This window comes from Gymnoscopelus braueri (genome assembly GCF_963280865.1).
Source record: "Gymnoscopelus braueri genome assembly, chromosome: 9".
NCBI classification, from domain to species: domain Eukaryota; kingdom Metazoa; phylum Chordata; class Actinopteri; order Myctophiformes; family Myctophidae; genus Gymnoscopelus; species Gymnoscopelus braueri.
The window spans coordinates 9,240,511-9,254,849 of record NC_137610.1 but is presented as its reverse complement, the minus strand read 5'-3'; the positions used below and the strand labels follow the sequence as shown (position 1 = coordinate 9,254,849).

Sequence of the window (14,339 nt, the reverse complement as noted above, 5' to 3'; positions counted from 1 at the left end):
CACAGCAAACCAAGATCCAGGTCTACAGAGCATGTGTCATGAGCACCCTCCTGTATGGCAGTGAGTCCTGGACATTGCACGCTCGACTTAATGCCTTCCACGTGCGCTGCCTTATAGACGCATTATGGACATCACCTGGTAAGACAAAGTGCCAAACAACACCGTCCTGGAGAGTGCTGGAATCCCCAGCATGTGCGCTGAAACAGAGACGCATACGCTGGCTCGGTCATGTGGTGAGGATGGATGACGAACGGATTCCCAGGGATCTCCTCTATGGAGAATTAGTTCAGGGAAAACGTCCTATAGGCAGACCTAAACTGCGCTACAAAGACATCTACAAGAGAGACCTGAAGGACCTGAACATCGATCTGGACACCTGGGAAGCGGCAGCATCAGATCGAACGGCTTGGAGACGGACCATTCAGGACGGTCTCTCCAAGTTCGAAGAGACGCTCGTCCAGCAGTACGTGGCGAAGAGACTGAGGCAAAAGAATGACGCCTAAAGCCAGAAAAGCATCAGTCTTCCCCTGTGTGAAGTGTGGAAGGGAATGCAAATCCTGCATAGGTCTATTCAGCCACACCCGAAGTTGCACCAGAAGCAGTAGAACCCCTATCCAGAGCGCGACACCTATCCAGAGTGCGACACCATAGTCTCAGAGAGAGAGAGAGAGAGAGAGAGAGAGAGAGAGAGAGAGAGAGAGACCAATGAACTGTGTTTTACAAAAACAAAGATTAATTTAACCTATAAAATAAATTAATGATGATATCTGGCAGCAATGGTACAACATTGAGGGATGAAAATATAATTACATTTCTAAATACAGTGGCAGCATATTTCATGAGTATTCAGTAGACTATAGAAGAGATGACAATGCATTAGACTACAACCATGTGAGTCAGAGAAGTGAGTCATGCTTATATAAAACCAAAATAAAAAGATCCTTGAGGAAATGAGCATACAAAATAAAAGACTAGCTCAAACATTGTCACATCATCTCCTGTAGATGGAGAGATGGCCTTGAACAACAGATACTTTGAGTTTCCCTCTTTTACTTTCCTATTCAGAACTTAACAGACCTATTCAGAACAAGAATTTCACTTGTCTATGTACACTGTCCAAGTCCAAAGATTTTGAGCTGTTGTTTTTTGACCATGTCCACATTAAGGGCTCTGAAAGTCCTCTGCCAGTTTAATCCCGTTCAACCTGGCCTCCCCATTCAGCTATTTTCACTATAATGCAATTTGGCAATAGGGGAACAGCAGCTGAGGCTATGCCATGGCTATTCCTTGGCAGGAAAACAATTTGGGACCCCTGGCTGAACTAGTACTCTATGTGCTGTTCTCATGGAACCTTTCTAAGGTTGAACTTGGAAGGCTGAAATCACACATAAAGTGTGAGTGTCTCACGAGTGGAGTCACCAGACGTATCCAGAAAGAAGAGGGCATTCTTCACATTACGTCACAGACTTCCTGGAGGCTGTGTTTGTCCCTACCCCATTGCTACCTACAGTACACTTACGCAGGATCATGAGTGTACACACAAGTACACAAGTACAAGCATGCACAAAGCCCACAAATCGTACTCTCCTGTGAAACACATACTCTCTCCCTCTCTCTCTCCCTCTCTCTCTCTCTCTCTCTCTCTCTCTCACACACACTCTCAAGCACTCTCTCCCACTCTTTCTCTCTCTCTCTCACACACTCACACACACACACACACACACACACACACACACACACACACTAATCCACTGCATCCACAAATCCAACTTTCACAGGAGGGACTCTCTGGCTCACTGCTTTAGCCTCGGCTGTTAGCTCTGTGTAGCTGAGCTTCTTCTTTCTATGGCTTACAGGTGTCAAATATTGTGTGAAATTATGTTTCGTGCAAGTAAATCAATTGTAGTTTTCAGGAAAGGGAAGAGGAATAGAGCTAGATCAAAGAAAGAACAAGCAAGCAAATCAGGTCAGAGAAATATATATACAATAAGCAGGTCAGATATTCCATATCCCTGATATTAGTATAGTATAGTAAGATACGTATATTGCAAACATACTTTGGGTGCATGGTTCGAAGAAATAGCAATAGTATACATATTAACATGTACGTGAGGTTAACATATCAGCAGATATATTTAGTGGCAGAAATAGAATAGTAACAGGTATGGAACATAGAACTTTGTGCAGGTGAGACATCATGTGGATGGTGCTGACACTCTACAGTATGTGACTGTAAGCTGCTGGCCCACATCTGCATTTCTCAAACCTGATCACTGCCACACATGTTCAATACACAACCACACCAAGACATATACACACACATGCACTGACAAATTAACACACACACACACACACACACACACACACACACACACACACACACACACACACACACACACACACACACACACACACACACACACACACACACACACACACACACACACACACACACACACACACACACACACACACACACACACACACACACACACACACACACACACACGAATTGTACAGTGCTGTCCTTGATGCAGCTAACAGGCCATAGAACAGGCAGGTGCCAGGGTAACTGAGGACAAGGAGGTTTATGGGTGACCTTGGTTTCTCCTTCCCACTAGGCTTACTGTTTATATACAGACTAAAGTCTATGCCACGAACAGACACTAAACTGAATTCTGCGTACATTGTCACCTGCTGTTATTTTATGGTATTCTGTGATTTTAATTTATAAATGTTTCCTCTTTTATACACTCATACAGTATATTGATATGTTAAGCTTTTATTCATAGTATATTGCAATGGGTAGTGGCTAAACAGACATAATTCACATACCAACCTAGCCTGGTTCCAGACGAATCTGCCTTTGCAAAATTGCATCGCACTTTAGCCACCAACCATCAACCAAAGTCACAGGACATTGTGTTGGACTTAAGTGGGTTACTTTGGACAGTGGAACCCCTCAGGTGAGGGCTGTGTAATAGGGTTTAATCCTGGGGGAAGCAGGATGCCCAGGAATGCCCATCCAACCCATTTCATACGCTCTGAATATGATTCCAGCGCACTAGACTGTGAAAGGGAAAAGTCCGCAGAGACAGTATACCGTCCATCCATGCAACAAACACCTTGGTTCAATGATGTCCTGTGATGAGACAAACAGAAACTGGCAGTTGCCTACAGGAATAATCTAAATCAGTGGTTCTCAAAGTCCTTGAGGGGGTCCCTTGATGGGGTTCCAGGGGGTCCCCAGCAAAATGAGGAACAGTTTAAACAATTAGGTCCTATTTCACAAATAGAGAAATTAGCCAATCTACAAGCTCACAACTCGTCACATTGGGAGCTTCTAAACTGCAATATTTTTTCAAAATATTTACCTGACATGCACAAAATAGGGACAAAATAGGAACACCAGGTTGAAAGTGGTTAATTTTTCTATAATTTCACCAGCTTAGAAGGTAATAGAATGAGAGAATAGGGTTCTCTCTCCCACCCATAGTATAGACAGTTGTAGAATTCTGTACTTAATCTAATAGCTAAGATCGTATGGGTCCCTGCCACCAAATATTTACAAACCCATGGGTCCACAGCTATATGTATTGATTTAGGGTCCTTGACATGAAAATGTTTGAGAATCACTGATCACTGATCTAGTTGACCAATCACAAACTCTTTCATGAAGGAGAAGCGGATACCGATATCATGCCTTGATTTTGTGTGTTATGACGCACAATTAGTGTAACCAGGAAAATATACATTTAAGCTTGAACAAAAATACTACTTTTTTTTTAATGTGAAAGTGTGATTTTTTTTTACGGACGAAGCCTTGGTTCGTCTTTGCCAACACAATAACATAGTAGCTAACCAATGGTTAGCTCGATACAATACAATAATGTTGGCTTGCTGTAGCCCCTAGTGGTTGGTTTTATTGATTTGAAAATATTGAAAAATAATCTATTATGATTTGATTAACAATATTATATTCATCAGAAATTATAATCTCTTTAAACAAATCTCTCAAATTGTGATTTGCCCAATACCTATCCCAGGTCGTGCAGGAAGATGCACCTTTACTAGATTTAGTTTTACAGCCTAAAAAAGTTGCAGTTATGATTTAACTACCCTCTGAAAATCTTTACGCATATTCTTCTTGTGTAAATATTGATATTGTGTTATGGGAAATGTATATGTGTCATAATGATGAACATGTCATCCATGTTCATTTTTGTTGCCTGCTGCCTGTGTGGGTTCCAGCTGGGTAGCCTATATACAAACATGTCATATGCCAACCCAAAAGCACCTGAAAAAGCAATGCCTCACATAGGGAGAGAGTGATACACATGTGTATCACTCTCTCCCTGTGTGAGGCATTGCTTTTTCAGATGTTGTTGCCATGGCTGTTATTGGCTTGCCTTGAGTGAGTAAACCATGGATCAGAACAATAACATCAAGGAGAGACAGATAGACAGAGAGGGGGGGGGAATAACCTGTAGCCTACATGCAGTGGTGGAAAGTAACTAAGTACATTTACTAAAGTACTGTACTGTACATCTCAGAGGCAAATATTGTACTTTCACTCCACTACAATTATTTGAAAACTTCTTTAGCCTATAGTTACTTTGTAGATTTGTATTATTATTACAAAACATACAGTAACCACTTCAGCCCTAGGCCTATATACATTTCGGCCATTTGAAAATAGCAGATCTACAAGCTCACAATGCATCACATTGCAATGCATTGTGAGCTTGTAGTTCTGCTATTTTCAAAATATTTTAATACGTTTTATACATTTGAAAACTTGTGAAATGGGACATTCTGCTTAATGATTACTTTCTACTTTTGGTACTTTAAGTACATTTTGATTCCAATATACTTTTGTAGCTACTTTTACTCAATTTTTAATTCCGGACTTTTACTTGTAACAGAGTATTTCTACATTACAGTATTGATACTTTTACTTAAATAAAAGTTAAAACATTTGAGTAGCCTACTTTTTCCACCACTGCCTGCCTACATGTTTCTTGAGCTACGAAAAATCACTTCATCACTTCAAGGAAAGAATTTGATTCATCGGGCAACGTAAAGTACCGCCCCTTTCCCTGCACCGGTCCCATGGTTCAGAGTGGCGTTCACACTGTGATTGGCTTAGAACCGCCAATCTGTGCTTTTACATAGCATATAGGACTCGAGCGCCCAGAACCGCAGAGAATGAATGGTGAATACATTTGGTATTGCAGGACTTTTGCATTTGAGACGCTACTGCGCATGCTTCTATCGTCTGAAACGCTAGTGCGCCTGCTCTATTGGCTCCAAAATTGGAGCCTATCCAGGAAGTAGAGGTACTTCCGTGTGCTTCATGCGCTTGTGAGCAACTTTCATTGAAATTAATAGGTGGGGGCGGGGCAGTCCGCCCTCTAGATATATTATAACTCTATGATATAGGCCTATAGTCTACTAAACATCCTTTATCCTTGACCACTGTCATTTAAACCTCCAGAAAATGATTGTAATTAAAATTGTTACCAACGTTTGTGGACCACATATTTGATGTGTCACAGGTGCACAAGTTATTGAAGGTCTGTTACAAAAATGCCTGACTTCATCCTTTGAGATTTGTATTTGTCCATTGTAGTCAACAAAACAAAGTTATTGTATTATTATTATTTAATTGTTAGCGTTACACTGAATGACTATCTTGTTACCCTGAATAACACATAACACTACAGCCCATAAATACTGATTAAATTATGTTATTCCTTCAGCAATAACAATTCTGGCCCTATAAACTATTATTAACAACAACACAATTCTTTCTCTTTTACCTATTGTTTTCAGTTATAAACACTATGCATAATAATAAGATAAGATGTTCAAAATGTGCATACTTAATTTACAGAGATTTATTACTTAAAAATAGCTAATGGGAATGGAATCATTATTATTCTTGCTGAAGAAATCACATTTAATCAATATTTGTGGGCTGTAGTGATATGTCATATAGGGTAACAAAATGTCATTCAGTGTAACACCAGTAAAACACCAGTATTCTTTTTATTGAAATGCAATAACTTTGATATGTCACAGTCTCTGTCTGTGTCCTTGTGTTGTCTGTGTTGGTGTCTGTGTCTTTGTCTGACCTGAGCTACTGAACTCATCTGGTGTAGTGTAAGTATAGGATTTTCTTAACTAACAGGTTGCTATTAGTTGTACTTTAAGTGCTTAAGTATATTAGTGCTTGAAGCAGTAGGCTGTTGTTAGTTTGTATTAGTATTAGTATTTGTGTTTGAAGCAGTAGGCTTAAAGCAGTTGAGCAGTTAAGTAGGCTAGCCCAATCATTTGCCTTGCTAAGTGTCTGGGAGAAGGCCCATCACTCCTGGCAGACAATTAGCAATCAGTTGAAGTGGTGCGTAGGCGGAAAGCGTAGGCGAACAAAGGCAACAGGCGACTTTGTCAAGCCCGACTGGGATGGGTTCTCAGGCTGTGCACTCTCCTTGTTTGCATCCTACCTGACGGGTCGCTCCTACCAGCTGAGAGGGTCTGTGTCAGAACCACGCAAACTCACTACTGGGGTCCCGCAAGGCTCGGTTCTGGGTCCCTCTTGTTTTCTCTCTCTACACTACATCTCTTGGCGCTGTTATCCACTCCCATGACTTTTCCTACCACTGCTATGCCGATGACACCCAGCTGATCCAATCATTCCCCTCCTCTGACACACAAGTGGAGGCATGCATTGCTGCTTGTCTGGCTGACATCTCAGAGTGGATGTCGATGCACCACCTGAAGCTCAACCTGGACAAGACCGAGCTGATGTTCCTCCCGGGGAAGGGCTGTCCGCACTGAGACCTGGCCATCACCATTGATAATGCTGTGGTGACGTCAACTCGGACTGCGAGGAATCTGGGTGTGACCCTGGACGACGACTGTCGTTCTCGGCAAACATTGCATCAGTGACGCGGTCCTGCAGATTCCTCCTCTACAACATCAGGAGGATTCGCCCCTTCCTCACTGAGAAGGCAGCGCAGGTGCTCATCCAGGTTCTCGTCATCTCCCGCCAGGACTACTGCAACTCCCTCCTTGCTGGTTCCCCGGTGTCTGCCATCAGACCTCTGGAGCTTGTTCAGAAAGCTGTGGCTCGTCTGGTGTTCAACCGCCCCAAGTTCTCCCACACAACTCCCCTTCTTCGTTCTCTACACTGGCTCCCCGTAGCGGCTCGCATCCAGTTTAAAACCCTGGTGCTAGCCTATAGAGCAGTGAAAGGAACAGCTCCTTCGTACCTCCGGGCTATGGTCGAGGCTTACACCCCTGCCCGACCACTTCGGTCTGCCGCCACGGGGCGACTGGTTTCCCCGTCGCTCAGTGGTCCTTCTGGCCGATCTACGCGGTCACAGCTTTTTTCTGTTCTGGCCCCACAGTGGTGGAATGAACTCCCCACTGATGTCAGGACAGCAGAGTCACTGCCCATCTTTCGCCACAGGCTGAAAACCCACCTCTTCAGGAAACACTACCCTGACCCTTACACTTAGCCTTGCCTACTTGTTGTCAATTATTTGTACGAGCACTTGTTTTATTGTCTCCGCCAGGCCGAAGGCATGGTGGAGAGTATGTTTTACCCTCTGTCCGTCCGTGTGTCCGTCCTGTGAACACCTAACATTGGTCAAGCTTCACGTGACATCACAATATGTAATATAAATAGGTAAGACAGGATTAATCAGGAACAGTACTTTCTCCTGGCGGAGACCTGTGCTCCGAGGAGCACATTTTCTAGTTGGATCTTATTTTGATACACTTATTGGTTTTAGCTCTTGCTCAGGGGAGGGGGTTAAGTTAGGACTTTGACAGGAGGCCATTTTCGAATTGCAGCCTCCTGAAGGTGTTTCTTTAGGGCAGTTTTGAAAGTGAGTAGGGTTTTACACTCCTTTACTCCTTTTGGTAAGGCATTCCACATTTTTGTTGAATAGCATGAGAGCAAGTTCATTCCCTTTGCTGAGCCAAATCTGAGTTGAACATGATCCGTGGAGCTGCCTCTGGTGTTATGATCGTGGACTCTCTGATGTCACAAGTAGGCTATATGCCCATAGGGCATGCCCATATAGAGATCTGTAACCAGTCAGTGCTTGTCCCTTTTATGACACGGTTTGTTTGGGTCTGATGTCATGCTGTCACAGTCAGCCTGACACATGCCATATTTGAGTGTAGCTGTAACTCTATGGTTATGTCTGTCTGATGTCTGAGCATAGTGAACCCACCCATTTTTTATATTATAATAATAATAATAGTTATTATTGTCTCCGCCGAAGGTGGAGAATATGTTTTCGCTTTGTGTGAGCAAACATTGTTAGCCAAGCTAACATTGGGCAAGCTTCACGTGACACGTGTCAATTTGTTGACACCAATGCCTCTGATTGGCTAGAGGGACGCGTGACGAAATAAAATTCTATAAATAGGTGTGTCACTTCAAAACGCCCCTACTTTTTGAAGTGAGGTAAAACAGGATCAATCAGACTTGATTGGAACAGTACCTTCAGTAAGTCCAAGTCACCCGTCTGTGCGTGTGTGTTTCCCTCTGAGAACACCTAACATTGGTCAAGCAAAGGCGCAGAAGGCCAAAGCTAAGAAAGCATACTCATCTATAATTGTAACGTAGAAGAGGACTAGAGTTGAAATGATCCCACAACAAAGCCGAACTCTTAATACGTGTCAATATGTTGACATCAATGTCTCTGATTGGCTAGAGGGACGCATGACGAAGGTGGAGAATATGTTTTCGCTTTGTGTGAGCAAACATTGTTAGCCAAGCTAACATTGGGCAAGCTTCACGTGACACGTGTCAATTTGTTGACACCAATGCCTCTGATTGGCTAGAGGGACGCGTGACGAAATAAAATTCTCTACTGTATCTCATTAGTTATTGCTATGATAATATAATTGCTATAGTCTGCTGGCGGAGACTTGTGCTCCGAGGAGCACATTTTCTAGTTATTATTATTATTAGTTATTATTAGCTACTAGGCTATATGTTCAAATAGGCTATCCAATACAAATTGTTATGTCACATCCATTTATTGTCCTGCCATGGTATATGGTCGATGGACCAACTTTGTGAGTTGCCCTGACAACCAACAACAGCCAATCACATTACGCCCGGGCCGGCAGACTGTACCTCCCGGTTATGGGATCTTACACATCCACTCTAGACAAGGCAAGGCGCTTGTGTCAGTCGCTCCATTGATTGAGCCATAAGAGCAGGAGCTCCACATCCACAGACTCTACCGGCTATACAACACTGGACCCAAAACCAAACAAGTGATAATGTCTGCCCCGTGCATGTGCTCTCACAATTTCATTCCTTGATCATCATTTCAAGAAAAGGATCTGCTGTTAAAACCGGTAAGCGATTTTTATTTGTGTCTATTTATTTATCTTTAGAATTTGAAGGAATGTGTGTGATCATCAGGCTACCCAGTGCGCAGGATGTGGATACTAGTATGATGAAATACCCCACATGGATGGCATGGCACGATCGGGATGGGCGGGCGGGATGAAATTAATTTATGTGCATCCTATATGGAACAAATTGTCCCCCTGAATACACAATACACCGCATGCCACGTGCGTCTCTCGCGTTTATTGACCCCCCATATTATAGCCTATTCATGTTTAGATCATAGCCTATATAGGGCCTATATTACAAAATAGATTTAATATGTTTAGATCATAGCCTATAGGGCATATATATATATATATATATATATATATATATATATATATATATATATATATATATATATATATATATATATATATATATATATATATATATATATATATATAATGTTTAGACCATAGCCTGTATAGAGCCTGTATTCAAAATATATAGGCAATACTATGTTTAGATCATAGCCTATATTAAACAAATATATATACAATAGCCTACACATCTAGGCCTATTGATTAGCCTATTTATAGCCTTGGATCAAGACTATCATAGATGTATTTGATCGATTCTGACATTTGCATATCATAGATACGAAAGTAAAAGGCAGACTCGATAAAATACATGATAGTCTTGATCCAAGGCTATCCTATTTACTGAGTCATGTGCAATGTGGAGCAAAACAGAAGATTTTTTTGAGGTATTCAGCAAAATAGCCTATTTTCCCCGTGTGAGCCTATTTCAAGTTAATAGCCTATACAACACCTTTCCGTTGTAATGTATCCGATCGTCTGTTCGTCTCATAATTGTATAATATGGTGTAATAATAGGCCTATAAATTGTTATAATTCACACAACTTGAAGGTGCATCGTTCAGCATCCCCAGGCTGTTTAATAGATTATGAACTGACGCCCTTTGTTTTAGAGACTAAACCAGGCTTATCTATTAGAAGTGGCAAAGGAAATGCATTTAATCACTTAATCCTGTTGGTGTAAGGCGATATAGGCAGCTTTTTATATTATGGCAGCATTTCATTTTTTAGAGGTTGAGTTTATGATTAAATGCCCGAATGATATACGAAGTATAGCCTAATTATAGGCTACAGCCTAGGTTCGTTTTGTGTCTTATTGCTCTATTTCATTTGTGCGCTTCTCGTCAGCGTTGCCAGATCCTGTGAGAGAAACAAGCAACCAGGTCTAGGAAAACAAGCCCAAAAGAAAGACTAATATAGGCCACATGAGCACTTTAAACATATACATACATCAGTTATTTGAAAATTGCCGACCTACAAGCTCACAACGCGTCGCGATGCAACTCTTTGTGAGCTTGTAGATCTGTTATTTTCAAATAAAATCTTGGGTGGAGAAAAGGGGGAAATTTTGGAATATAACACTAAATCTTGTATGGGGGTCCCTGGCACCAACTATTTTCAGATGGGGGGGTCTGTGGACAAATTAGCCTACATATTAATTTGGGGGTCCTTGACTCCTTGTCATGAAAATGTTATAGAGCCACTAGTTTAAACAGCATTAGGAAACAAGCCCAAATAAGCAAACACCTTAGCAAACAACCCCAAAAATAACACCAATATTTACAAGAAACTTTACGGGAAAACAAGCCCAAAGTCGGGTATAATAAGCGGACATGGCAACACTAGCCTCAAGTGCGCCGGGGAAATTGCGTGTTTGGGTTCGTATGCAAATCACCTCGTGTTCTGCGTCGGCCATTAAATTATTCAGACGCGTTGAAACTGATAGTCCATAATACTGAGCCGACCTGTCATTGCACACACAGTTCCCTTTCCAAAGCATCATCATGCTGGGCTTTTCCAAACTATGAATTATAAATGATTTGCCATTCATAGATTCAGTGGTGTAAAGTAACTAAGTACATTTACTCAAGTAGTACTGTATTTTTACTTCTTCACTACATCTCAGAGGAAAATATTGTACTTTCACTCCACTGCAATTATTTGAAAACTTTAGTTACTAAACATACATTAACCACTTATCTCTATATATATTTAGGCTATTTGAAAATAGTCGATCTACAAGCTTGCAACTTGTTGTGAAATGGGACATTCTGCATAATGGGTACTTTTACTTTTGGTACTTTAAATATATTTTGATGCCAATACTTTTGCACTTTTACTCAAATACAGTTTTTTTTATTCTGGACTTTTACTTGTACATTTTTTTTTTAACTTTCTACATTGCAGTATTGATACTTTTACTTAAGTAAAAGATGTGAGTACTTTTCCACCACTGCATAGATTTAGGTGCCACACAGTCACAGTCATGTGATTCACCTTGTGAGAAAATAGCTTATTTCTCTCTATGCACTCACTGTGTTGTCACACTGAAACAATGCTTCCCCTTAGACTGAAATATTCTTAGAAAGTACTGGCCTACTTGTATAGGCTATTCTTGAATTTCTTAAATAGTAATTAATCTTGGATAACAATAATAGCTATTTAGATTTAGATAGTTATTAGTGCATGCTAAAGTGCCAAGCTGTGCTCACTGTTAGCCACCTCTGTGGGTGTGGAAGGAACTCGCTCAGCATGTCAAGCATATGATTGCGGCTTTGATCAAATGTAGTTTATTTCTTGTGACTAAATAAGGCTATTCTGCATAATAACCTCAGGCAACGCTGTGATTATACACACACAAGTTATACAAAATCCTATACAGACAAGGTCACAAACATTGTAGGAAAATAAAAATAATCAATACAAACTGGGGGCAGTAGAGGCAGTCTGGTAATCAGAAGGTCACTGGTTGGCCACCTGGCCCTGGTCTTGTGTTGGAGTGTTATGAGCGGTCTACTTAACCTAACTGCCCCCCTCCCATGAACCCATCATAACCATCTGAGCAGCCATCAGTTTTAGATTGGCAAAGAAAGTTCACTGCATGGGACTGAAATAAGATAGGGACAGACTAGAAAGAAACTAGAGAGATACTCTTAAAAGCATTATTGGGGTCTTGTCCTTTTTGTTATTTTTTACAACTGATATTATTGACAAACTATCTGAGCTAACATGTTTCACTCACTGCATCTCTGTGTCCTCTCTATCCCTCCAGACATTTGGTGATAATGAAGAAATAAAAACCTCCTCATCGCTCATTCTCTACAAACTGTTTTCCCATCCCACGTCCCTGTCAAAAACATAAATACCTCAAAAAACTCGCTGCTTACACGGGTCAGAAGAACCTAGCACAAGTGACCTTTTCCCTAAGGGACCCCTGCCCCTGCCCTTGCAGCAGTAACAACCGCGACTCCGGAACAACATTTAAAAAAGACATTCCGACCCTTGCCCTGGTTTGCTTTATCAAATGCCCAAAAACAGCAAGGCCGTCAAGAGAGAGCTTGACGACGATGTCACGGAGTCAGCCAAGGACCTGCTTTCCAATGAGGACGCCTGCGACGGTTCCTTCAAGAAGAGCTCTCTGATTGTCAACGGCCATGACGGCGGGGAGGGGAAAGAGGATTGCGATGTGGAGGAGGGGGGCTCGGATGCCGAGGACACTAGGCCCGCTTGGAACAGCAAGCTCCAGTACATCCTGGCCCAGGTGGGCTTCTCTGTAGGCCTGGGCAATGTCTGGAGGTTCCCTTATCTCTGCCAGAAGAATGGAGGGGGTGAGTTATCATTATAGTTTCAGTCTGAAAGTGGGCTAATGGTGGGAGCCGGTGACAGGTTTGATTGCGTTAGTAGCCAAACATGTATAACAATAGCAGTCGGTTCTAGAGCAACAAGACACTGAACCGCTTACCCAGTTGAGTGGTAACAGGATAGTTGGGCACTATAGGGACATCTGGGCACCTCAGTGTAAAATTGTCTATTTCATGCTGGTTTGTACCAGGAGGAGCTACTGACTGTCTGTCTGTCCGTCCTTAGCATATATCTCTCAAGAACCGTTCATCCAACTTCACACCTGTTGGGTTTATTGCTAAGGACCCAAGGAAGTGCAGTATCAGGTGTGAAGTTGATCAGGTGAGCGGTTCTCTGGATCATGCACGCTTCATACGGGCACGTGTTCTGAACGGCAGCCACACAGCCTGCATGGGCACTGCCCCAGTGGAATCATAATGTTGGTTGGCATGAAAACCTGTGTACGCTATGTGCTGTCAGTTTTCCTCTATAATCCCATTCGAATTTCAATGCTTTATTGAAAAGGAGGGAGGGAGGAGTCTTGCCTGCCTCTGCGCTGAGCCAACGTGGTGTGTGTGTCTCAGCGTGACCAGACGCACACACACACAAAGGCGCGCGGCCGAGCAACACAGAAACATTGTGTGGTATGGCAACTTTCTGTGTGCAGTCTATGCACTCAAACTTTATTAAAAAAATGTAATAAAATAAAAATGAATAAATAATTAAATATTTTAAAAAAACTACATTCGAATGGCAATTTCAGCATTCAAATGTAATTAAAAAAATTCACACACATTATTTTCGAATCCCGAAATTCGTTCTGACAGCACTATTGTACGCTTTGCCCATGGGACCATGTCAGGTTTTTTAGAAGGCCACAAGTGTTAGCATCTGTGCGCTCTCATCTCAGCTCTAATGGCTGAGTGGGCCCCAAGTGACAAGACCTAATAACCACAGTAGATATGTTGTTATCCACAATGTGTCCTACTGAAATGTAATTGAGCAAGACTCTGAAGCCCTTACAATCATGTTCACTTGTTGTGAGGTGCTCTGTATAAGAGCATCAGCTCAGTTGGTCTACTGGTATGGAATGACGGTGCCGGTTTAGTGCTAAATATTGACCCTTTTACCCTGACCTTCATTTAAAGGGTCCGGGTAGTTCAGTCGGTAGAGCACTCGTCTTTGGAGCACAACATTCTGGGTTCGATCCCATGTACCGCCAATTCAGCATATGAGTTGTGCTTGGGTAACTA

The 14,339-nt window shown here is 42.0% G+C and overlaps 1 protein-coding gene across 2 annotated transcripts in view; it reads left to right on the top strand.

The window, feature by feature from the left end:
• slc6a15 (solute carrier family 6 member 15) overlaps window positions 1-14,339 on the top strand; it is a 197,154-nt gene that overhangs the window by 152,449 nt on the left and 30,366 nt on the right. Inside the window, exons 2-3 of one of the 2 annotated variants that reach the window (XM_080437434.1) lie at window positions 9,244-9,387; window positions 12,518-13,073. In XM_080437434.1, the coding sequence (XP_080293560.1) occupies window positions 12,770-13,073 (304 nt within the window). In that variant the 5' untranslated portion in view covers window positions 9,244-9,387; window positions 12,518-12,769. Of the gene's footprint in view, window positions 1-9,242; window positions 9,388-12,517; window positions 13,074-14,339 lie in introns of those variants that run through there. The other variant, XM_080437433.1, reaches the window with a different exon arrangement.